At 37.2% G+C, this 24,088-nt stretch overlaps 1 protein-coding gene across 1 annotated transcript in view; it reads left to right on the top strand.

Moving 5' to 3' along the window:
* The window catches only part of LOC148955282 (metabotropic glutamate receptor 5-like), a 412,763-nt gene that overhangs the window by 321,850 nt on the left and 66,825 nt on the right, over positions 1-24,088 (top strand). The window contains exon 14 of the mRNA XM_089106900.1: positions 23,573-23,751. Coding sequence (XP_088963026.1) covers positions 23,573-23,751 — 179 coding nt within the window. The remainder of the gene's footprint in view (positions 1-23,572; positions 23,752-24,088) is intronic.

The following is a 24,088-nucleotide window of genomic DNA, read 5'->3' on the forward strand; positions in this document are numbered from 1 at the left end:
CAATGCTCTGCAAATATTCTCTTCTCGGACTATGGCGTCTTTCTTACTTGTTATTAAATAAAAAAAACAAGTTTTTTAAACTGAAAGTAAGGAGCGACATTAAAACTTAAAACGAACATAAATTATTCCGTATATGAAAAGGGCTGTCCCCTCCTCAACGCCTCGCTCTTTACGCTAAAGTTTAGCTTTCCCTCAACTATATTTTTTTAAACAATAAAAAACTTTAGCGTAAAGAGCGAGGCGTTGAGGAGGGGACAGCCCCTGTCATATACGGGATAATTTCTGTTCGTTTTAAGTTTTAATGTCGCTCCTTACTTTCACTTTAAAAAATTTGTTTTTTTTATTTAATTTCTGATCGTTTTTTGTTAATGCAGCTTTTATTTTGGCTCACCGTCAATGAATGAGTAAAACAAAATTTGTATATAATTTTACTTTTCTTTTCCTAAATGGCTTTCTCTAAATTTGGTTCTGGCGTAATTTACAAATTAACTTACGTAACCAATTTCTATATTTGTATTATTTTTATTACGTATAGTATGGGGTTCGCCCCCTAGTCAATACCTCGCTCTTTACGTTAAATTCAAATTGTGTTCCAATTCTGTAAGAATGACTCCTTAATCACAAAGGCCGTTAATTATAATAAATATCTCTAATGAAAGTACAAAAATATTTGTTCCCTTGTGAATCAGACGAAATTGGGAAAAAAGGGGCGTGGGAGGGGGCCAAGTTGCCCTCCAGTATTTTTGGTCTCTGAAAAGGACACTATAACTTTTAATTTCCGTTCGAATGAGCTCTCTCTTGATGTTGTAGGACCACGGTGTCGGTACGATTACCCCTTAAAAAAAAAATAATAAACACGCATCCGTCATTTCTTCTGGCAAAAAATACAAAGTTGCACATTTTTGCAGATATAAGCTTGAAACCAATGTAATAGGGTTTTCTGATGTGCTGAATCTGACGGTGTGATTTTCATTAAAATTCCTTCACTTGTAGGGGAGCCTTTGATGAGTAATACTAAACTTAATAAAATTTATATATTTAGAATCAGCAATATAAGCCCATTCTTTTGGTACATTTATTGACATGAAAATTCCGTTTTTTAAAGTTTTGATTACTATTGAGCCGTATCGCTTTTTTTGTTTTTTTTTTATTACGTATATGTTTTTACGTATATGAGAGTGTTCTCCCCTTAGTCAATACCACGCTCTTTACGCTAAAGTTAAAATTTTGTTAAAATCACAAACCCCTGAATCACTAAGGCCGTTTAACTAGAATAGATAGCTCTTTTCAAATCACTAAAAAAAATGTAGCGTAAAGAGCGAGGTATTGACTAGGGGGTGAACCCCCTCATATACGTAATAATTTCTGTTCGTTTTAAGTTTTAATGTTGCTCCTTACTTTCAGTTGAAAAAACTCGTTTTTTTTTAATTTAATTTCTGATCTTTTTTGAATAATGCTGGGAAATCCGTTGCCTCCTTCATAGAAATGTCCCTTCCCCCAAGGAAACATCCTCCACGGAAAGATTCTCCCAAGTAACCCCCTCCTCCAGCCCCCCCACCAGAAAAAAATCCTTCCTGAAAATGTCCGTATACTTCCCAATAACCAATACTATACGTATACAATGGGCAAAGTTCATAACTTGCAGCCCTTCCCCTGGTAACTCTGGGGGATTAAGTCATCCTAAAAGACATATTTATTGGATTTTCAACTATGCTGAATAAAATGGATATCTCAAAATTTTGATCAGGTGACTTTGGGAAAAAATGAGCGTGGGAGGGGGCCTAGTTGCCGTCCATTTTTTTGTTCACTTAAAAAGGGCCCTATAAATTTTAATTTCTGTTCCAATGAGCCCTCTTATGACGTTATAAGACCACTTGGTCGGTACGATTACCACTGGTAAAAAGAAAAAAAAACAAAAAAATGATAAATAAATAAGCATCCGTCATCTTTTTTTTGGCAAAAAAGGAAAAATTCCACATCTTGAAGATGGGAGCTTGAAAACTCTACAGTAGAGTTCACTGATACGCTGAATATGATGGTGTGATTTTCATTAAGTTTCTATAACTTTTAGGGGGTCCTTCCCCCTTTTTTCGAAAATCAGCCAAATTTTCTCAGGCGCGTAACTTTTGATGAGTAAGATTAAACTTGATGAAACTTATATATTTGAAATCAGAATTAAAATCTGATTCTTTTTATATATCTATTGGTATCAAAATTTCGTTTTTTAGAGTTTCGGTTACCATTGAGCTGGGTCGCTCCTTACTTACAGTTCGTTATCACGAACTGTTTGATATGAGGGGGTTACCCCCTCTGGTCTCTTTACGCTAAAATCACAAAGGCCGTTTAGTTAAAATAAAAAGCTCTTTTGAAAGTACTAAGAAAAACTTTAGCGTAAAGAGCGAGGTATTGACAACAGGGTGAACCCCCTAATATATGTTATAATTTCTGTTAGTATAAGTTTTTCATGTTCTTCCTTACTTTCAGTTGCAGAAACGTTTTTTTTTTTTTTTTATTTAATTTCTGATCGTTTTTTATTTAGATCTTTTTTCGAGCAAAAAAACTAAATTTCCAAATTTTTGCAGATAGGAGCGTGAAACTTCTTTAATAGGGTTTCTGATAAACTGAATGTGATTGTGTGATTTTCGTTAAAGTTAATTAAAAATGCAAAATTCCACATTTTTGCAGATAGGAGTTTGAAATTTCTTTAATATTGTTCTTTGATAAGCTGAATCTGATGGTGTCATATTCGTTAAAGTAATCAAGACAAAATTTGCAATTAAAACAAAATTTTATTGTTTAAAAAAAATTGATTTATCAGAAAGTTAAACTTTGGCGTAAAGAGCGAGGCGTTGAGGAGGGGACAGCCCCTTTGATATACGTTTTAAGTTTTAACGTCGTTCCTTACTTTCAGTTAAAAAAACTTGTTTTTTTATTTAATTTTTGAATTATTTTGAACTTATGCAGGCTTTGATTTTGGCTCACCGTACATGAATAATTAAAACAAAATTTGCATATTAATTTTACTTTTATTTGGTTAAATAGCTTTCTCTAAACTTTTTTAATTTTATTTACGAACGATTTTATTAGTAATAAATATACGTAACTTACGAATTAACTTACGTAACGAACTTCTATGTTCATATATTTTTAATACGTATATTAGGGGGCTCTCCCCCTAGTCAATACCTCGCTCTTTAAGCTAAAGTTCAAATTTTGTTCCAATTCTTTAAAAATGACCCTTAATCACAAAGGCCTTACTTAGAATAATTAGCTCTTATGAAAGTACTAAAATATCTTTGGCTTAAAGAGCGAGGTATTGAATAGGGGGTTAACCCAATCATAAATGTAATATTTTCTGTTCGTTTTAAGTTTTGATGTTACTCCTTATTTTCAGTTGTAAAACTTGTTTTTTTTTTATAATTAATTTCTGATCTTTTTTTAAATTATGCTGGGAAATCAGGCCCCCCTTCATAGCAATGTCCCTTCCCCCCGGACAACTTCCTTCATGAACAGATCCTCCCCTATAACCCCCTACCCACCCCCCACTACCAGAAAAAATTCCCCCTGAAAACGTCTGTATACTTCCCAATAACCAATACTATATGTTAACATTGGATAAAGTTCAAAACTTTCAGCCCTCCCCCCGGGGGCTTCGTGAGATTAAGTCATCCTAAAAGACATATTTATAATATTTTCGACCATGCTGAACAAAATGGCTATCTCAAAATTTGGATCGGGTGATTTTGGGAAAAAAATAAGCGTGGGAGGGGGCCTAGTTGCCCTCTATTTTTTTGGTCTCTTAAAAAGGGCACTAGAACTTTTAATTTCCGTTCCAATGAGCCCTCTCACGATATTTTAGGACTACTGGGGTGATACGATCACCCCTGGGGAAAAGAAAGAAAGAAAAAAAAAATAAACACGCATTCGTGATCTTTCTTCTGGAAAAAAAAATGCAAAATTCCACATTTTTGTAGATAGGAGCTTGAAACCTCTACAGTAGGGTTCTCCGATATGTTGAATATAATGGTGTGATTTTCATTAAGGTTCTATAACTTTTAGGGGGCCTTTCCCCCTTTTTTTGAAAATCAGCCAAATTTTCTCAGGCGCGTAACTTTTGATGGGTAAGATAAGACTTAATGAAACTTATATTTTTGAAATCAGAATTAAAATCTGATTCTTTTGATGTATCTATTGGTATCAAAATTCCGTTTTTTAGAGTTTCGGTTACCATTGAGCCGGGTCGCTCCTTACTTACAGTTCGTTACCACGAACTGTTTGACACAGTTAAAATCTCAGAGTAATATTAATTCATCAGTATTTTTGGGGATAAATGCTGCAATATCTTGCCGGAAGAATATCTCTCTTTTTTTCTTATTTTGGTATCCGGATGGCGCATAAACATTGATATATGTTCTTCTATTTATCACACAACTGATAATTCTTCTTCTTTGTCAATTCTTATATCTTTTGGCTCAAACTGACGTTTATATACCACTGCTACACTACCTCCGCTAATACAAGTGTTTTTTAAGGATCCGTATTCGGGTTCTACGCTTTTTAAATTATCAGTATCACTTTCTTGCACAAAAGCTAATTCTCTACTTTCTGTCATCAGAAAGTCTCTTAAAAGCTGTTGTCTTTTTGCTTCAGTCCACTAACATTTAAACATGTAAGTTTTTTGGATCCAATTCTAATCTCGTTTCATTCTCCTCTTCTTCACCAGTTTTTTCTTTCTTATTTTCTTCTTTGAGCCACTATATGATGTTGACTTATTCATTTCTACTTCTATCATGTTCACCAATGTATTATCCATGTGCAGGTCCACCGTAAATACCGGTGTTATTCTATTCAGTTTAGCTTCCACACTTTCGATGTGTTTCAGCGTTCCAGATTATTTCTCTTTTTCTTGGTCTTTCTTAAATTGTCTGTTCTTATTTCTTTTCATCCCTCTTGTTGTGATTCCTGGTTTAGATTGGTTACGAGGTCGAATATCTGTGATCTCTTCTTCTTTTTCACTATCTTCGTCGTTTTTGGCTGTGTTAGCTGTATTCCTTTTAGGTTTTTTCCTTATTTCTTTCTTCGTAACCTATATGTTTTCTGTCTCAGTTTTCTGTTTCTTTTCTAGTTTTTCTCTCATTTTCTGCAATTCTTGCTCCACTCTTTGTTCAATTTTTCTTTCATCTTTGCTTAAGTCTTTATCTTCCTTTGAATCTTTCGCTTTACTTCTTTTGTCAAGGATGGAAATGACATACAATCATCCAGTTCTACTGTATCCCGTTCTTTTCTTTGATTCGTGGCTGGTTTTGATGGAGACACAGAGCAGTCCGCCGCCATATGTCCTTCTTGGTTGCACTTGGCGCACGTTCTTATTTATCCATCGTACCATACTCGCAATCATAGTCCCCCCAAAAAAACGAAATATGGAATGTTCAGTTATTTTCATTTTCGCTGTAAATCTTGTTTTTGACGTTTCTGCATATTCGCCTCCCTGGTAAACATCCCTTCTACACTGTAGCACCTTACCTTACCCAGTCAACGCTTTTTGCACTGTTGACTCTTACATCTCAAAGGGTACTCCTTTGATTTTAACGTAGCTAGGTCTATCCTCACAGTTTTAAAAAATTACGTATTTTACTTCTCCACCTGTCGTTGCGAATGGGGGCATTCCGTTTCTTCTTTGCCCCAAAAACTTCTCAAGTCACAAGTAATTACTGTCACTGTGTAAATATTTGCAGTCACAGTCGCAAGCGGTTGTAGTCGCATGTATAGTAGCTACAGGCTTGAGTAGTTGTTGCATTCAAAATCACACATGATGAAAATCGCAGTTCTAAGCAGTCACAGTAACAAGTAGTTGGAGTCGCAGTCACAAGTATTCAAAAACGCAAGAAGTCAGTCGTAAATAGTCACCTTAGCAGTAGTTGTAGTAGTAGATGTAGCGTAAGTAGTAGTAGCGAAATTAATAGTAGTTGTACTAGTTCTAAAAGATTAAATTTAACACACTCAGCAGTTCCCGAGACATTGTTTATACGCTAACAACCTGCATATGGAAAGCGTGTTTTGATTTTATATGTGGAAAGCGTGAAGAGAGTACAAAATATTATGAACAACACGTTTGATTCAAAGAAAGTTATCTTCATCGAGCTTTGTGCAAAGCAGAGTCCAAAAAATTCTGCCAGTAGTATTAGTAGTAGCAGGCAAATAGCGCCCTAAAAAATTCAAAGTCCAAAAATTCCCAAGTCCAAAAATTTCACATAAATACCCTTAGCCTCAAAAGTAGTAGTAGTCTTAGTATTAGCAGTCGCAGATGTAGCATCAGTAGTAGTAGTAGGCAAATAGCGCCTTGATAAGTAGTACTTATGAATTCTAAGTCCAAAAAATTCTGAGTTCCAAAAATTCTAATTTCCAAAAATTCCCAAGTCCATAAAAATACGAAGTCCAGAAAAATTCTAAGTCCTCAAAAAATTCAAAAAAAAGAGGGGGCAAAGAGTTGGGGGAGGGGTATTGGAGGCCCCTTGGAGGTGGGCCATGGATGACCATAGGTTCCCTTTAAAAAAGTGCCAAGGCAATTGATTCATTGGGGAACATAAGTTCCCCGGTTTACTTTACCCAAGCGCGGGTCATAAGAAAAAAAGGGGTAGCAGATTTCTCGCTTTTTGATTCACTAAAATTGATTTCATATTATAAAGTTTGACGATTTACTTTACTCAAGCGCGTGTCAAACTAGTTTCATTCAACTCAAATAAAAAATTTATTCATATATTTGTCATGACCTGAATATAAAGTACTATAATAACTGGTCATTCCTCTTATTTAGTGAAGGTCAAATATAAGATAATCATGTCCTGACAAGAATATATAGGTCATTCGCCAAAATTTTGTGCTAATACGGTTAGCAAATGATGTCCCCCTGGGTGTATTGCATAGCACACTGCTCCAGTTGTTTTACTAGTAACAATATGCACATAATGTGTTTTGATTAATTCAGTACCCCCCTTAACATACCCTAAAAGTTTCAGCTTTATACCGCAAGTCGTTCCACAAATATTTTGATACGCCCTGTTGACATATTGTGTTGTGGTTCAGTTCAAAGTCTCCCTAAACATTTCTTGAAATCTTTATCTTAATACTATTAGCCTCAGTAATAGCAATGATATTTCTTGCAAGAGTAGCAGTAGTAGTATGTTAACAATGCATTTTGATTAGTTCAGTATCCCCCTTAATTTATACTAAAATTTTAAACTTAATGCTCTATGCTGTTCCTGAGATATTGCTGATACGCCCTTTCGACAACCTGCGCGCTTACAGTTTGTTTTAATTTAGTTCGACATCCCCTAAAAATTTCCCTAGATATTCGCCTTAAACTCTTAGCTCTATTATTATTATTATTGTTATTATTATTATTAATAGCAGTCATAATAATAGAAGAAATAGTGATAGTAGTTGCAGTAGCAGGGGAAGTAGTAGTAGCATGCGAATATTACCTTTTGGTGAGTTCAAAATCTCTTAAAACGTTCCCTTTACGTTTCAACTTAATAGTTAAAGCCGTTCCTATGAATTTGCTGTTACGCTGTTTTGATAACCAGCATGTACATATTGTGGTTCGATTTAGTTCCATATCCCCCTAAGTATTCCCTGGAAATTTCACCTAAATACCCTTAGCCTCAAAAGTAGTAGTATTCTTAGTATTGGCAGTTGCAGACGTAAAAGCAGTAGTAGTAGTAGCTGGCAAATTGTGCCTTTTGCTTAGCTCAACGTCCCCCTCAACATGCCCTGAAAGTTCGAACTTAATACTCTAAGTAGTTCCCGAGGATTTGCTGATACACCATTTTGAAAACTTCCATGCATATTTTGTGTTAGTTCAAGGTCTCCCTAAACATTCCCTGAAAGCTTCAGCTTTATACAATTAGCCTCCCTAGTAACGGTTTTCCTAGTACAAGGTTGTATCCAGGGGGGTTAACCGGTTTGAACCCCCCCCCCCCCGAAATTTCTGACCGAGTCGAAAATTAGTCTAAAAATACCAGTAAAGACAAAACCTTACCAGAAAAAAAATATGCTGTCACACTAAATTCTATTGCATTTTCTGGGTAAACGGTTCTGATCAGCTTACGCAATTAGGTAACCGTAGGTAACCCCATGATCACCTGACCTTGCACAGTAAATTAGGGTTAATATGCGCTATTGTCCTATTGCATTTTGTGGCATACAAAAATCCTATTGCAATTTTGTGGGTAAACGGTTGTGATCAGCTTACGCAATTAGGTAACCCCATGTTCGCCTTATTATGCAAGGTCAGACCTTGCATAGTATAGATAGATAGATAGATATTTATTGCAACAAAAGCCTTATCGGGCCATGGCAAAATAACAAAACAAAAATAAATACAAAAAAAAACACACAATAAATTACTCACAATTCATCAAAAAAGTTTCTCTATGTGCCATACCCACTCTTACAAATTTACCAACCTTCTAAAATCATCAAAATTTCTACTTTTAAAAATTTTTTCAAACCAATCCACCCATCCAAAATCTGTTGAAAACACTTCCCTCCTCAAATTTCTTAACTCCTGGCATGTACCCATAAAATGAATAAGATCTTCCTCCTCTCCACACATAGGACACTGGTAAGGACCATGTTTAATCCTATAATTCCCATTATAATTCGTCCTTTCTCGAATACCGAAAAAATTACCACGAACTGAAATTACCCGTTTTGAATCATCACTACTCATCCCTGCTTTAAAGTAAACGTCCTCCCCCCAAACCTCCTATACCAGCCCATACAGTCTCAGGGACGCCGAGGATGATTTCTGATTCCGCCAACATTGAATTTCCTTCTCTATTAGTCTAACCTTTACTTTTTTAGCAACTAGCCCCACTTCCACACCTTGCCCCTTGCCCTCAGTCTAACACTCACTAAAACCTCATCTATCATTAGTCTCTTTAACCCGGTTTGGCCAAGAACTTTTCCTGCCATCTACTAGCATCTCCTTATATGCATTCTTTACTAGCCTCCTACTAGGCAGATTTATAATCCTTTCCCAATAATTTACTATCCGCATTAACCTTCCCACCCTTAATGATAACAAACCTAAATCACCTTTTAATACTACATGATTAAACTTATCACTAACCCCCATTATCCTCTTAAATTACATCAACTGTAACCGGTCTACCTTATCAGCCTTCTCCATACCCCACACCTCTGCTGCAAAAGACATTACGGAAGCTAGCTTAGGCTGGAATATCCTTTTCTGAAGCCTAAGGTCTGTCAGGCTTACTTTCAAAACACTACTCTTTAAAACTAACCATATAGCCCTAAGACCTTTACTAGCTAAATAATCAATTTGCCCTTTCCACCTACCATTTGAAGTAAACTTGCATCCTAAATAAATAAAATCTTCAACTACTTTAAGCACTTCTTTCCCTACACTAAAGCTTTCCTCTATATTTCCATGTTGTCGAAATACCATAACTACTGACTTTGTGACATTTAGGACCAAACGCTTCTTATCTAGGTATGAGGACACCATTCCTGGCAGTTTTTGAAGGTCAGGCCCATCTTTAGCCACCAATACTATATCATCCGCAAATAACAGAGCAAACACCTGCATTGCAGACAGATTTAGAGTTGGGGCTCCCTGCCCTAGCATATATTCTTCTATATCATTAAGATACAGGGAAAACAACCTAGGTGAAATTGTACAACCTTGTTTAACCCCTAACCTACTGACAATTGCCCTAGAGTAAGAATTTCCTACCTTAAATACCATTCTAACAGCCAAATACATTTTAACAACCAATCCTACAAAACGTCTAGGCAGCCCTAACTTTATAAGTCCTTCTACTAACAAATCTCGTGAAACTTCATCGATCACACCTCGCAGGTCCAAAAAAGCTGCGTATAGCCTACCATCCCTTTTCCTCATATACTTCCTAATAAGCCCATACAAAATAAATATCTGATCGACCCCACTATAATCCTCTCGAAACCCTGCCTGAATTTCTATTAACTTATTTGACTCTTTAAGCCAACTATCTAATCTAGCCACTAACACTTTATAAAATAATTTACTAAGGCTATTTCCTAAACGAATCCCTATATAATTCTTATGCAAAGATCGGTCTCCCTTTTTAAAAAGTGGTAAAACTATTGGAATATTCCACTGTTGAGGCCAAACCAACTTGCTAAGGACACTTGAAAATAACATTGATAACAAAGGCAACAAATATACCTTAGACCACTTCCAGAGCCTTGTTGGGATGCCATCAACTCCTGGTGCTGAGGTCCCTCTCATCTTCTTTAGCGAATTCCATATTTTCTCACCTGTGAAAGGCTGCAGTAGTTTGTAATCTTCTTCCTTTAGAGGGAATTCCGCAAGGTTTTTGCCGACCACCCACCAACTCAGGCTATCCGTTTCCTCTATTTCTGTCATCTTGCTTTCGATGAATTCTGGCCAACTTTCCGCCGGCGGGATACTCGTCTTGTCAGAAGTGTATGTAACCGATTTTTTTTTATTATTTTCCAAAAATCATTCTTGTTACTATTCCTAAATTCCCTTTTCATTCTCTCTGCTTCCTCCTCTTGAAATTTATACTTCTTCACTTTTAACAGTTTCTTATACTCTTTTTTTTGGCTTTTATACATAGTATACATATATTCCCACTCCTCATATGAAAATTGTCTCATCAGCTCCAATGTTTGCACCAACTCTGATCTTTTCTCTACGCATTCACCATCAAAAAAAAGATTTAACTTCAGTGGTTATTTCTGAGCTGTAGTAACACCTACTTCATACAAACTATCAATTAATACCTTTAATGACTCTTCTATTTTTCCATCATTTGCCAATATTTCTCCCTTCTCTAGTCCTGCCTGAAATTCATCTCCTAACAGCTGAACCTTAACCTTCTCTTCTTCCTGTGATTCTAGCCTCAATGGATCTCTAACTTCTAATCCTTCTTCTAATACCTTGCTCCTAAAACCCCCCAATGACCTTTTTAATGCCCTCTTTTTTAACACTTTCAAAGACAACCTAATCGGCAGGTGATCAGAACCCAAAACCGGGACCACCCCTGAACAAGCACAATCCGGCCAAAGAGACTTATTTACAACTATATAATCTACTACACTTGGATACTTCCCAAAAAAACAAGTAAACTCTCCCCGCTCTTTATCCTCCCCGATCCTCCTGTTAACTATAATTAAATTTTCCTTACCACAAATTTCCAAAAGTTTACTTCCCCACCTATTTTTTCGGCGATGGTCCTTACTAGTCCTTGGAGGGATCTCATCCATTTCTTCATCACCCAGTCCATCACGACGAGAATCCGAGTGGGTAAGGTCATCAAATTGGCAAGACCATGGTTCTTACAACTCCCCAGTGTATGCATTGAAATCTCCTAAAAGAATAAAGCCATCGGCAGGAAACTTTGTCAAAAAAATATGCAACTCTTTTTGAAATATCTCCCATGTATCCTCTTCTGAAAAAGAACTACTTTCTGGAGGGATATACACAGAACAAAACACATGACTTCTTTTCCCCCATGAAATTCTTACCCAAACTAAGTTATAAGACTCACTTTTTAGCCGGATCACATCATTAGATGACAAAAAAAACATCTGAAACAAACAACGATACACCTCCATAATAACGACCATTTCTCGACATTTTACGATTTGCACTAAAACAACTATAATGCTTAACTATAATATTTTCTCCAGACCATGTTTCTACAAGAGAAATAACTTGAGGACTACAAGCTTCAACCAGGTCCTCAAACTTATTTTGCGTGAACCCTTGTGTGTTCCAATGTGACACATTTAATAGAGAATTTTCACCATGGCCCAAATTTCCCTATACCGCCTCATGTCCCATTGTCGGTTCTTGCTGCCTTGGGCGGAAAAGTTTTTTTGGTACAATCGCCCTCTTAGCGTCATCATCACCTGAGTTTACTCTGACACTATACTCTGTGGGTCTTGGGCGGTGTACCCTTATTGGTTCGTTGTTATCAGGATTAATAATATCCGCATTCGAGCGTTTGGCGGGATTACGCTGCTTTAGTGCTGGGATAGCTTGTGATCCCCCTGCAGCTGGGGTTTCTGTTAAAGACATCACCAAATTACGATCTTCGTCCCCCATTCCAGAGGTCGCGGAACTAAAAGATACAACCGTTGCTGAAAATTCAGATCTAGTCCTAGCTTTAGACGGATATGCCAAGCTACCGTCGTCTTCAGGCGGCATGTTGCTATAGATTTCCCGACCGACCATGCCCATATCTGGCGGTGGCGCCGAGTGTGAACTATTCTGGGGGGAGGGGGTTCAGCTTGCTCTCTACTAGGAGGGTTTACACTGTCATGAGCGGTGTTACGTTTTTGTTCTTCAACAAGGCCGCTTGTGTAATTATACATGAAAACCTGGTTACCGATGAACAACTTAAGTCCTCGTAATTTCACATCAACAAAACCCTCAGTCTTTGTATCTTTTAAAGTCTCTTTTAGTTTTTTTTTGGCAATCAACTCACGTTACGTGCAATCAGGACTAATTGATAATCGCAACCTTTGAAAAAGAAAACCTGATTTTAATACATAGTCCCGCCCTGCAACACTTGCACATTTCATCACTACGGGACGGACGCTCATTGAACTTTTAAGTCTGAAAGCGTCACGCACATCAAAAGGACGGAGATTTAAATTCGTAATTCCCGCATTCAAAGCACTGACAACATCTTCCAGAAGTGAGCACCCACTTTGCTGTGGCGAAAAGTTATAAAGCACTACGTTTCTTCGCTTCATGTCAGTTTCTAAATACTGAATTTTTCTCAGTGCTAATCCAACTTCTTCGCGTACATTTGACACATCTCTGCGAACCGACTGCGATTCCCTTTGAATATTCTGGACTAACGACGCAACATTTTCAAATTTATTTCCCAACTAAGCCGCGTCCGACGTCATTGAATTGACCTGCCTTGACATCGGGTCAATAATATTCAACTTCAAATTAATTGCTTGAATTTGTGTTAATAATGCATTAATATTATCGTCCATTTTAAATCAGAAATGAAGATCAAAAATGAAAAAGACTTATCTTTGCGTGAGGGCTGTGCCCCACGGGTGCTTCCGTAACCGGCCAAACTTACAAGGCACAACCCAGCCTAAATTTCGCTCGGCTATAAAAACAGCATTTAACGAACGAATCCTAAAATCGTAATTCCACTTTCAGTCCAAAATTCAATTCAACATTCAATAATCACTGGCAAAAGCTTTTGCAAGCAATACAAGAATTTCACTTTAGACGCTATTTGTTCGAATGAAATTTAATCCGATTAGTTAGATGTTGACACCTTGAAAACTAGTTCAGTACTATATTGGGATTAATGGGGGCTCGAGTAAATGCTATAAGAGAGTGCAAGATTGTCAGTTCAGTTCAATTTCGGACTTGGATAAGAGAAGAGCGATTTTCAACATGAAGAGGAAGTTTGACATAACGTCGTTTTTCGCGCCAAAGTGTACCAGGGATGTTTCTTACAGTGGCGTTAGCGGGACGTCTGCGGTGCGTTCATCTACACATGTGGATCTGAAGGGCACTGGAGCCATCGTTGAAGCTTCTGAATCACACACACTGGAACCAACCACGACGCAAAACCGTCACCTGGATTTCGTTTTATAGATATTCGCCCTTACTTTTAGCTAAAAAACTAAAAAATATATAGACTACTTCTACTTTTTGCGTTAACTGTTTTTGCCTGCTCCAAAAAAAATAGCTGGTAGTATTTAACTGTATATAAATACTTGTCTTGTTTTTGTCTTGTCTTGTTTTGCTTAAAGATACGAAAGTATGCCTAGTGGACGCGTCCTCGTTCGCAAGGGACGGACTAACGGTCTCGAGCTAACGTAATGTTGCTCGAGGATGTTAGACAAAGTCCATGGGAAAAAATCGGGTACCCCCCCCCTCCCCCCCAGAACAAAAATCCCGGATACAGCCCTGTCCTAGTAGCAACAATAGCACCAGTTGTATATACATAATGGCTTTTCAATATTTCAGCATCCCTAATTTTAACCTAATACTCTAAGCCGTCGCTAAGATAATACTGATTCGTCCTTTCAACAACCTGCGTGCACATAGTTTCTTTTGATTTAGTTCAACGTCCCCTCAAAATTCCATACTGTACGAGGTTACCCACGAGTGAGATTCCCTTCCTAAATATTTTACGTAAACACCGGACAAACTGCATAACTGACAGCCCCCCCTCCTGTTTAAAATTTCCCCTGGGAAATTCCCCACCAAAACTCTCCTCCCTACAGAGAAGTCTCCCCGTGGGAAATCACCGCCTGCTGAAAATTAGCCTCCGAAAATCTCCGTATATTTCCCAATAACAAAAACTACATGTAAACAATTGGCCAATTAAATAAGTTACAGTCTTTTCTTCAGGGACTGTGGGAGGTTATATCATTGCCAAATGGATGGTTATTGGACCTTTTAACTATACTGAACCAAATTGCTATCCCAATATTTTGATCGGATGCCATTGAGGAAAAAAGGGCTTGGGAGAGGGGCTAGTCATTAGTTAAAAAAAACTTTCCGAAAAAGAAGTATTTCAAAGAAAAGCAAAGGCATTTTAAACTTAAGATCAGCAAATACAAATACCTGTTAAAATTCATTGTTTATGTAATTTCTGTTGGTTTTGAGCCTCATTTATAATTCAATAGCAAAATATTTTTTTATTTAAGCTTGTTTTGCATATTTAATTTAAGCATCACTCGCTTCAAGATTTATTTATTCATTTGTATTATTACCTGTTGTATTTGATTGTTTGCTATGATTGTTTATTTTAATTTCTTTCCATTTTGGGTTTCATTTATTCTTTAATAGTAATTTCTGGTCGTTTTGAGTTTGAATTTTAACAGGAATTTGTATCTGTTTACCTTAAGTTTAAAATGACCTTTACTTTTGTTTTAAAAACTTCTTTTTCGGAAAGTTTTTTTAAATTAATTTTTGTAGGTTTTTGATTGCAAAAAGTTTCAAGTTTTAAAAAATTCCTTGTTTCAAAATTAAACTTTTTTTTTCATCATCAAAGGTTCATCAAAGCATCAAAACTAGTATGCAAGTAACAATATCAAAGTAAAAAAAAATAACAAAGTAAAAGAAGTATTAAAGTAATAAAGGTATCAAAGTAACAATACATAACTTACAGCCCTTGCACAATAAATCGAAGTTGCCGCCTAAATCGCTAAATCCAAGTATTAAAGTAAACAAAGCGTCAAAATAACAACAAGCATGTTCCGTAGCTCAAACCAAGTTCCCCGGGGTTTGGGGCGGGAGGTACAACCCTGGAAGCATAGTTGTTTGGCCTTTGAACTTCTTTGAACAAAATGGCAATCTAAAAATTTTGAACGGATGCCCTTTAAAAAAGTGGGGCATGGGCTAGTTGCCCGTTGATCACTTTTGACTCTTAAAAAAGAATTAAAAGTTTCAATTTCTGATCAAATGAGCCCCCTCCAAAGTTAGTAAGACCATCCCTTCCACAAAAACCTTATATTTAAATAATAGGTAACTCACATAAATTACAATCCTTGCCTCGGGGCCACGGAAGATTTCTCGATCCCTAAGTTATAGTAATTTGAATTTTGGACTATTTGAACAAAATGGCTATTTCAAAATTTTGATAAGATACATTTTGGGAAAAAAGCACAAGGGCGGAGGGCTCAATGCTAAGGGATCGGCGGGGCTGGTTATGCAAAACCTATCCATGGTGGCCCTGTTTTCGCTAATGTTAGTGCACAACTAAAAAATAACAAACATCGAAACCTTATTGCCTTTATGACCTTTAGTTTCTATTGTCTAAAACATAGTAACAGAAAAAAATAATTTAAAAAACTAAAAAACTTTACACAAGAGATAACCATTCACAAGCAGTGTATAGAGCTATCCTTCAATTTGCGCTGCAAATGGGAGGATATTAGGGGGTCGGGTTTAAGGCTAGGGAGTGGGCGAGGTTGGATGTTGCACAACCTTCCTGTGGTGGCCCTGTTTTCACTAATCTTGGTGCACAATTAAAAAACAATAAAACATCAAATCCTTATTGTCTTTATGACCTTTAGTTTTCCATTGTCCAAAACTTAGTAACAGAAAAAATTAATTACAAAAACCTAATGTAACTTTACATAAGAGATAACCACTCACAAGTAGTAGGCTATACAGAGCTATCCTACCATTTGTGCTGCAAATGTGAGGGCATTAGGGGGTCGGATTTAATGCTACGGGGTGTCATTTGAGCCCCCTCCAAAGTTTTTACGACCACCCTCTCCATAAGAATCTTATATGCCCCCCACAGCATAAGTTACAGCCCTTCCCCCGAGCTCTGGGTAAGGGGGGGATGTTGAATCCCAAGTTTTTGTTTTATCTGATCGTTGGGGTACTTCAAACATGCTAGCAATCTCAAAATTTTGATCGGACGCATTTGGAAAAAAGGGTGTGTGTGTGTGTGTGCAGGAGGAGGGAGGGGGGTAGATGCTCTCCGATCCCTTTTGACTCATAAAAAAGTTAACTAGAACTTTCAATTTCAAATCAAATGAGCCACTTCTGAAGTTTGTACGACCTCTTCTTACATAAAAACCTTATATGGCCCAGGGCATAATTAAAACACTTACCCCTGGGCCCTGGGGGTTTGTGTCAACCTCGGAATTTTTATTATCTGATTTTTGAACTATTTAAAAAAATGGTTTTCTCAAAATTTTTATCAGTTGGATTTGGGGAACAAAGGGCGAGGGAGGGGGGCTAACTGCCCTTCCATCTCTTTTGAATCTTTAAAAGTGAAGTAGTACTTTCAGTTTTTAATCAAATGAGCCCTCTCTGAAGTTTATACGAGTATCCCTTCTATAAGACACAAATATGCCCCAAGCGCATAACTTACAACGCATGTCCCTGAGCCCTGGGGGGCTGTGTCGACCTTGGAGTTTTAATATCTGATATTGTAACTATTTTTAACAAAATGGTCATCTCAAAAGTTTTATCGGATGATTTTGTGGGAAAAGGCACGGAGGGGGATGGGCTAGTTGCTCTCTGATCTCTTTTGACTCTGAAAAAAAAGAACTAGAACTTTCCATTTCCAAGCAATTAAGTCTTCTTTGAAGTTTATACGAGCATCTCATCCATAAGAACCATGTATACCCCCATGGCATAACTTGCAACGCCTTCCCCGGAGCCTGGGGGGTTGTGTCGACACGGGAGTTTTTGTTATCTGATGTTTGAACAATAAAAAAAAAACGGCTATCCCCAAATTTTTATCGGATTGGTCAGGGGGAAAAAGGCGTGGGGGGGGGGGCTAGTTACCGTTTGATCTATTTTGACTCTTAAAAACTAAACTAAAACTTTTAATTTCCAATCAAATGACCTCTCTCTGAAGTTTATACGAGTATCCCTTCTATAAGAACCAAAAATGCCTCCAGGACATAAATTACAACGACTGCCCCCGGGCCCTGGGGGTTTGTCGACACCATAATGTTTGTTATCTGACCTTTTGACTATTTTCAACAAAATACCTATCTCAAAATTTTTATCTGATGCATTTGGGGAAAAGGGCATAGGGGAGAAGGCTAGTTGCCCTCCGATCTCTTTTGACTCTTAAAAGGTGAACAAGAACTTTCACTTTTAAAATAAAAAAAGCCCGCCCTAAAGTATATACGAGTATCTTTTCCATAAGAACTGTATATGCCTCAGGGCATAACTTACAACACCTGCCCCCAGGCCCGGGGGGGGGGGGGTGTCGACACAGAAAATTGGACTCTTGAAGTATTTTGAACAAAATGGCTATCTCAAAGTTTTTAACTGCTGCGTTTGGGGGCAAAAGGGCAACTTAAAACGCCTGCCCCCGGATCCTAGGGGCTATGTCGACACCGGAATTTTCTTATCTGACTTGAACTATTTTTAACAAGATGTCTATTTCAAATTTTTTGTCTAATGCGTTTGGAGAAAAAAGGTCGGGGACGGGGGGAGGACTAGCTGCCCTCCGATCACTTTTGATCTTAAAAAGTAAACTAGAACTTTCACTTTTTTCTCAAATTGGCCCTCTCTGAAGTTTTTACGAGCATCCCTTTCATAAGAACCTTATATAAACCCAGGGAATTACTTACAACGCCTTCCCCCGAGCCCTAGGGGGTTGTGTCGACATCAGAATTTTGTATCTGACCTTTAAACTATTTTTTAATAAAATGGCTATCTCAAAATTCCTATCTGATAAATTTGGGGAAAAAAGGGCGGGGGGGGGGGGCTATTTGCCCTCCGATGTCTTTTTACTGTGAAAAAGTGAACTCAATTTTTTACTTTTCAATCAAAGCCCTGGGGGTTTTGTCGACCCCGGAGTTTTGTTATATGATCTTTGAACTATTTTTAACAAAATGGCTACCTAAAAATTTTATCGGTTGTATTTGGAGAAAAAAGGGGTCGAAGGGGGGGGCTGGCTTCTCTCCGACCACTGTTGTCTCTTAAAAAGTTAACTAGAATTTTCGATTTCCAATCAAATGAGCCATCTCTGAAGTTTATACGCTTATCGCTTCCATAACAACCTTATATGTCCCCAAGACATAACTTACAACGCCTGCCCCCGCGCCCTTGGTGGTTTTGTCGACATCGGAGTGAAGTTATTTGACATTTGAACTATTTATAACAAAATATCCATTTCACAATTTTGTTATGCACTTGGGGATAAAAGGGCGTGGGGGGAGGATAGTTGCCCTCCGGTCTCTTTTGACTCTGAAAAAGTGAACTAATACTTCAATTTCCAATCAAATGAGCCCTCTCTAAAGTTTGTACAAGCATCCCTTCTATAAGAATCATATTTGCCCCCACGGCATGACTTACAATACCTGTCATTGGGCCCTGGAGGGAGGGGTTTTGTCGACTCCGGAGTTTTTTTTTATATGATCCTTAGACTGTTTTTAACAAAATGGCAACCTCAAAATATTTATCGGATGTATGTGGGGAAAAAAAGAGAGTGGTGGGGCTAGTTGCCTTCCGATCACTTTTGACTCTTAAAAAGAGAATTAGAACTCTCGATTTTCAATTGAATTAGCCCACTTTGAAGTTTATACGACGACCCTTTCCATATGAAGTGCTTCTGGGGAAAAAAAAACATAGGAGCCGTATGGCCTTTACCATAAGCAACGCTATAACGTTGCCTCTGATTTAAAAGGGCACTAGAACTTCTAATTCCCATTCGGATGAGCATTTTCCCGATCTTCTAGGACCACAGGCTCGATATTATGCCAGGCGCCAGTAGATAAAAAAACGCTTATTTTCAAGTCGTCATGACCCATCTGTTTCGCACAATCTGAAGCAGTATTTAGTCATATCGAACCGACTGATTACACGGCTGATATACACAGGAATAGGTAGTGCCAAAAGGTGCTTAACCATTAAAAATGACTAGCAAGATTAGAAAAAAACTATCCCGAGAGTTTTATTTACGATTTTCAAGTTTTTTATGCTACCTGTTATAAGGCTCCTGCAAGGCATGCAATTTAAAAAACATAAAAGAAATCAATGGCAAAAAATAAAGTTTAAAACTTATTGCAGAACATTTTTATTGAAAGGAATTATCAAATTGGATAAAGTCTTGAATTAAACAGTTCGTGGTAACAAACTATAAGTATGGAGCGACTCGGCTCAATAATAACGAAAACTCTAAAAAACGGAATTTTAGCATCAATAGATGCATCAAAAGAATCACCCTATTATGCTGATTCCAAATATATAAGATTCATCAAGTTGGGTTACCCATCAGAAGTTACAAGCCTGAGAAAATTTGCCTGAAATGTAAAATAGGGGGAAACACCCCCTAAAATTAATGGAATCTTGTTGAAAATCACACCATCAGATTCAGCGTACCAGAGAACCTTACTGCAGTAGTTTCAAGCTCCTATCTGCAACAAATGTGGAATTTTGCTATTTTTGCCAGAAAACAGCTCCCGGATGCGTGTTTTTTTCAGGGGGGATTGTATCGAAATAATGGTCCTAGAAGAACGAGAGAGGGTGCATTCAAAGGAAATTAAAAGTTTTAGTGCCCGTTTTAAGTGACCAAAAAGATTGGAGGGCAACTGGGCCTCCCCCGACGCCCAGTTTTTTCCCCAAAATTATCTGACCAAAATCTTGAGATGTCCATTTTGTTCAGCATAGTTGAAAGATCAAATAATTATGCCTTTAGGTGTAAAATAACCCCCACAGTCCGTTGGGAGAGTCCTGTAAGTTATGAAATTCACCCATTGTTTATGTATAGTATTTGTTATTGGGAAGTATACAGACATTTTTTGTTTGAAGGCGGGGGGGGTATGCTTGTTAGTTCGGGTTTTGTTTTTACTAGCAGGAGGTTTCCTTAATCGTCGACGTGTTGGGATATTGCCCAAAGAAGGTTACTTTGAGCCTTTTCCTCTTCTTAGTCTTGAGCTTGGAAGCACACAAGAAGAAGCAGATATTCATATTGCAGTCCATGTTACTTCCAGCCTTAGAAATGGAAGTTCTTCTGTAATTGTTAAGGGCAATGACACCGATATTCTGATGATAATTTTGCAACACTCGTTTACGCTGTTAGCTACGGAAGGGTATAAAAAGAAGGAACTATTCCTCCAATTTCCTGACCAAAAGTTTCCTGTGCATGAGCTGTCTTTTTCTCTTCCAAGGGACTTCGTTGATAGTATTGGACTTCTGCACTGCCTTAGTGGCACTGACACAACGAGCTTTCTATGTTCTGTGCGTAAGAAGGCATTCGTTAATGTGGGCTTAAAGTGTAATCTTATTAGTGAAATGTCGGAATTGACAAGAAAACTCAAGATTGACCTCGTAAATATATTGAATTATGTAAAGGAAGTGATACGAAAAGCAACAATAAAAGACAAGAGGTGACAAGATGTGACTTTGATGATAGTACTAAGCTTCTGCTCTGCTTTAGTGGCACTGAAACGACGAGCTTTATTTGTTCTGTATGTAAGAAGACATTCGTTAAAATGACCTTAAAATACAACCTTGTTAGTGAAATGGCGGAATTGACGAGAAAAGTCAAGATTGAGCTCGTAAATGCATCGAATTACGTAGAGGAAGTGATACGAAAAGCAACAATAAAATACAAGAGCAACAGGTGACAAGAAAAGCAATAATAACAGCCTATGGAAAGAATCCTACTGACTTTTAACTCTCTGAACGACTTACGCGTGTCCCTATTCCATGGGAAAAAAATCGCCGGAAAACCTTCCGCCCACTGAAATTAGTTTTAAATACCACATCCTTAGAGTTGTATATCATTGGGGAATCATTTTCCAGGCTATGGAAAGTGAGCCAATAGTTTTAGACCCCCCCCCCCCTAAAATTTGGTTGGGTTTTTAGTTACGCTTTTGGGGTTATTCCTCTCGTAAATGCATTGCCACAGTGGCCAATTTCTGTAAGCCATAACACCGGTTACTGCAAATGTAAAAACATTTGCATTAGAAAGTGTTTTTGTGCAGTAATCCGCAAGTGTGACTTGCTTTCTGTTTGTGCTAGGAAATAACTTCAAAGTATTGCTACATTAGCCTTCAAATGGGTCACAGAACTGATAGACAATTTCAACTATCCTTACTTTATGCCTATCTACCTAAGTTCTTCCCTAGGATGGATGCTAGATTATTTATCTACAAGTGAGATGAATCATATTTGTACAATTCTGAAAAAGTTATGCCAGCTCCTCTCACAAAGACTTTATCTCGGCTTTATTCTAACTAGCCATGGCTTGACTCTCAAGTCTTCCACCAAGTTTATTAACTTCTAAAATCAACGGAATTATCAATCTGAATTATCCTTACTCTATGCTTATCTACCTTAGTTCTGCCCTAGGATGGATGATAGACTATCTATCAGCAAGTGAAAGGAATCATTTTTTAGCAACTCTGACAAGTTATTGCAGCTTTCCCTCTTACAAAGCTTATCTGCCTTGGCCTTATTCTTGCTGGCCATGGCTTGGCTCTCAAGTTTTCCACCAATTTGATCAAATTAAATCTTCATGAAGCAGCTGAAATCTGAAATCAAAAAAGAGACACAGAAAAATAGAAGATATGCCAGTGACCTTTGAGTACGCCACAGTAGTATTCCTAATTAACAGCACTGATGAGCCACCAAATTGCCTGTGTACAATCTATGATGTGACTGAAGAAGAGGATAGATGTATTGTTGACTTATCGCAGGACTTGCTATTTCAAATAGGATATTTTTGACTTTATACTCTATATTATTTGGACCCTTGACCAGGACTGTTCCTGTTCAGTTGCTAATGCTCATTTGTGGGTTAAAAATAATTAAGTATTATAGCGATTATAAACGATTTTTCAAGAAGCTAATTTTGACACTTTCTTCGATTTATCGAATAAAAACAACGTTCGAGGTGATGCTAGTTTTTTTTTGTACGACCAACTTGCTTAAATTTTTGCTCAGTTAGGTTGAGCTGCAGCAAATAAAAACAAAATTTAATGGGCTGCAAGTGAAATTTGCTAGATAGTACTATTTAATATTTCAGGTGATTTTTAAGGGTTAAGCACCCATCGGAGGTACCTATTCCCGGGTATAATCGTAAACAGCGGGTTCGATATGACTAGGAACTGCTATCAGATTGTGTGAAGCAGATGTGTCACGGAGGTGTCACATTTTTAGGTCTTGGTGCCTGGATATATAATCATCCCTTGAAAAAAAGCATCAAATAAACACGCATCCGTGATTTTTCTTCTAGCGAAACACAGATATACACATTTTTGTAGAAAGGAACTGGAAACCTCTACTGTAAGGCTTTCTAGTGGCGTGATTTTCTTTCAGGTCGCTTGAATATTTCGGGTATGCTTTCTACGTTTTAAAAAAGCTGGAAATTTTTTTCAAGCTTGTAAATTTTGTAGGACAACATTAAACTGAATGAATTTTATATTTTTGGAGTCCGCATAAAAAGTCAATTTTATTGCTGCATTGATTGATATAAAAATCCCTTTTTTTAGAGTTTCAGTTATTATCGGGCCGAATCGCTCCTTACTTACAGTTCGTAATCACTCACTAATAGATACGTTCGTAGACTTGCTATTATTCGTAAAAACCATTAAGCCCATCATGTCAATCCAAGCTAAAATTTGGTCTACAGCCTAAGCTTTTCTGTTCAGGAATCTTTTCCTTTTAGATGAAAAGGAAATCTAAATAATAATGCAGTTAATCTTACATAATATACATAATATATTCTGAAGAAATCAGAACAAAAGTTCTTTGTCACAGTTTTAATGAGCTTTACTATGTAGGCCTATCTCTTTTCTCTGAATATTCTATAATTTTTTTTAAAGGTAAAATTGGAAAGTGGATAACATGAATTATTTAGTTTCGCTGTTTCATATTCTTCATTGTTCTTTTGTCTTTACCCGACTATTCCCGGCTTATAACAATTAAAAAATGGACCAAACATGCTTCTTGACGCATGTTTAAATTACATTTTTCATTCTACTACTTATAGTAGACTACTTAAATAAATTAGAAGATGAAGCTTGTTTCGAAAAAATTCATTTTGTTGTAATTTCATTTCAGGTACCCTGGCCCCTTTTGCCTTTTGTTTCTTTTTAATCATCCTTTGCACCATATACGCTGTGAAAACGAGGAATTTGCCAGAAAACTTCAATGAAGCAAAGTTCATAGGATTTGCTATGTACACCACGTGCGTTATATGGGGTGCATTCTTTCCTATTTACTTTGGAAGCGACGCTAAAGTAAGTGAAATAATATTCAGAGGCTTTGAGTAGCAACTGTTTCTACTTGAATCCTAGATTATTGGAATTCAGTTTTTTTTTCTACGAATGATTTTCTTTTGTCTCATCGTCAATCAATCAATAAATCAATTTATTTATTCAGTTAATAAACTCAACAAAATATACTTCAATATAAACTCCCCCGTAAGGCTCTATGGCCAGGAAAAAAACAGGGGAGAAACAAAAATGAAACAAATACATGAAAACAAAAACATTTTCAATATCATACATTCACACCTTTAAGAGACTCAACACACGAGAAAGAAAAAAATGAAAAGAAAATCAATAAGAAAAAAAA

This window comes from Artemia sp. Qi Xiang Cuo, chromosome 2 (assembly GCF_049724085.1).
Source record: "Artemia sp. Qi Xiang Cuo chromosome 2, ASM4972408v1, whole genome shotgun sequence".
Classification (NCBI taxonomy): domain Eukaryota; kingdom Metazoa; phylum Arthropoda; class Branchiopoda; order Anostraca; family Artemiidae; genus Artemia; species Artemia sp. Qi Xiang Cuo.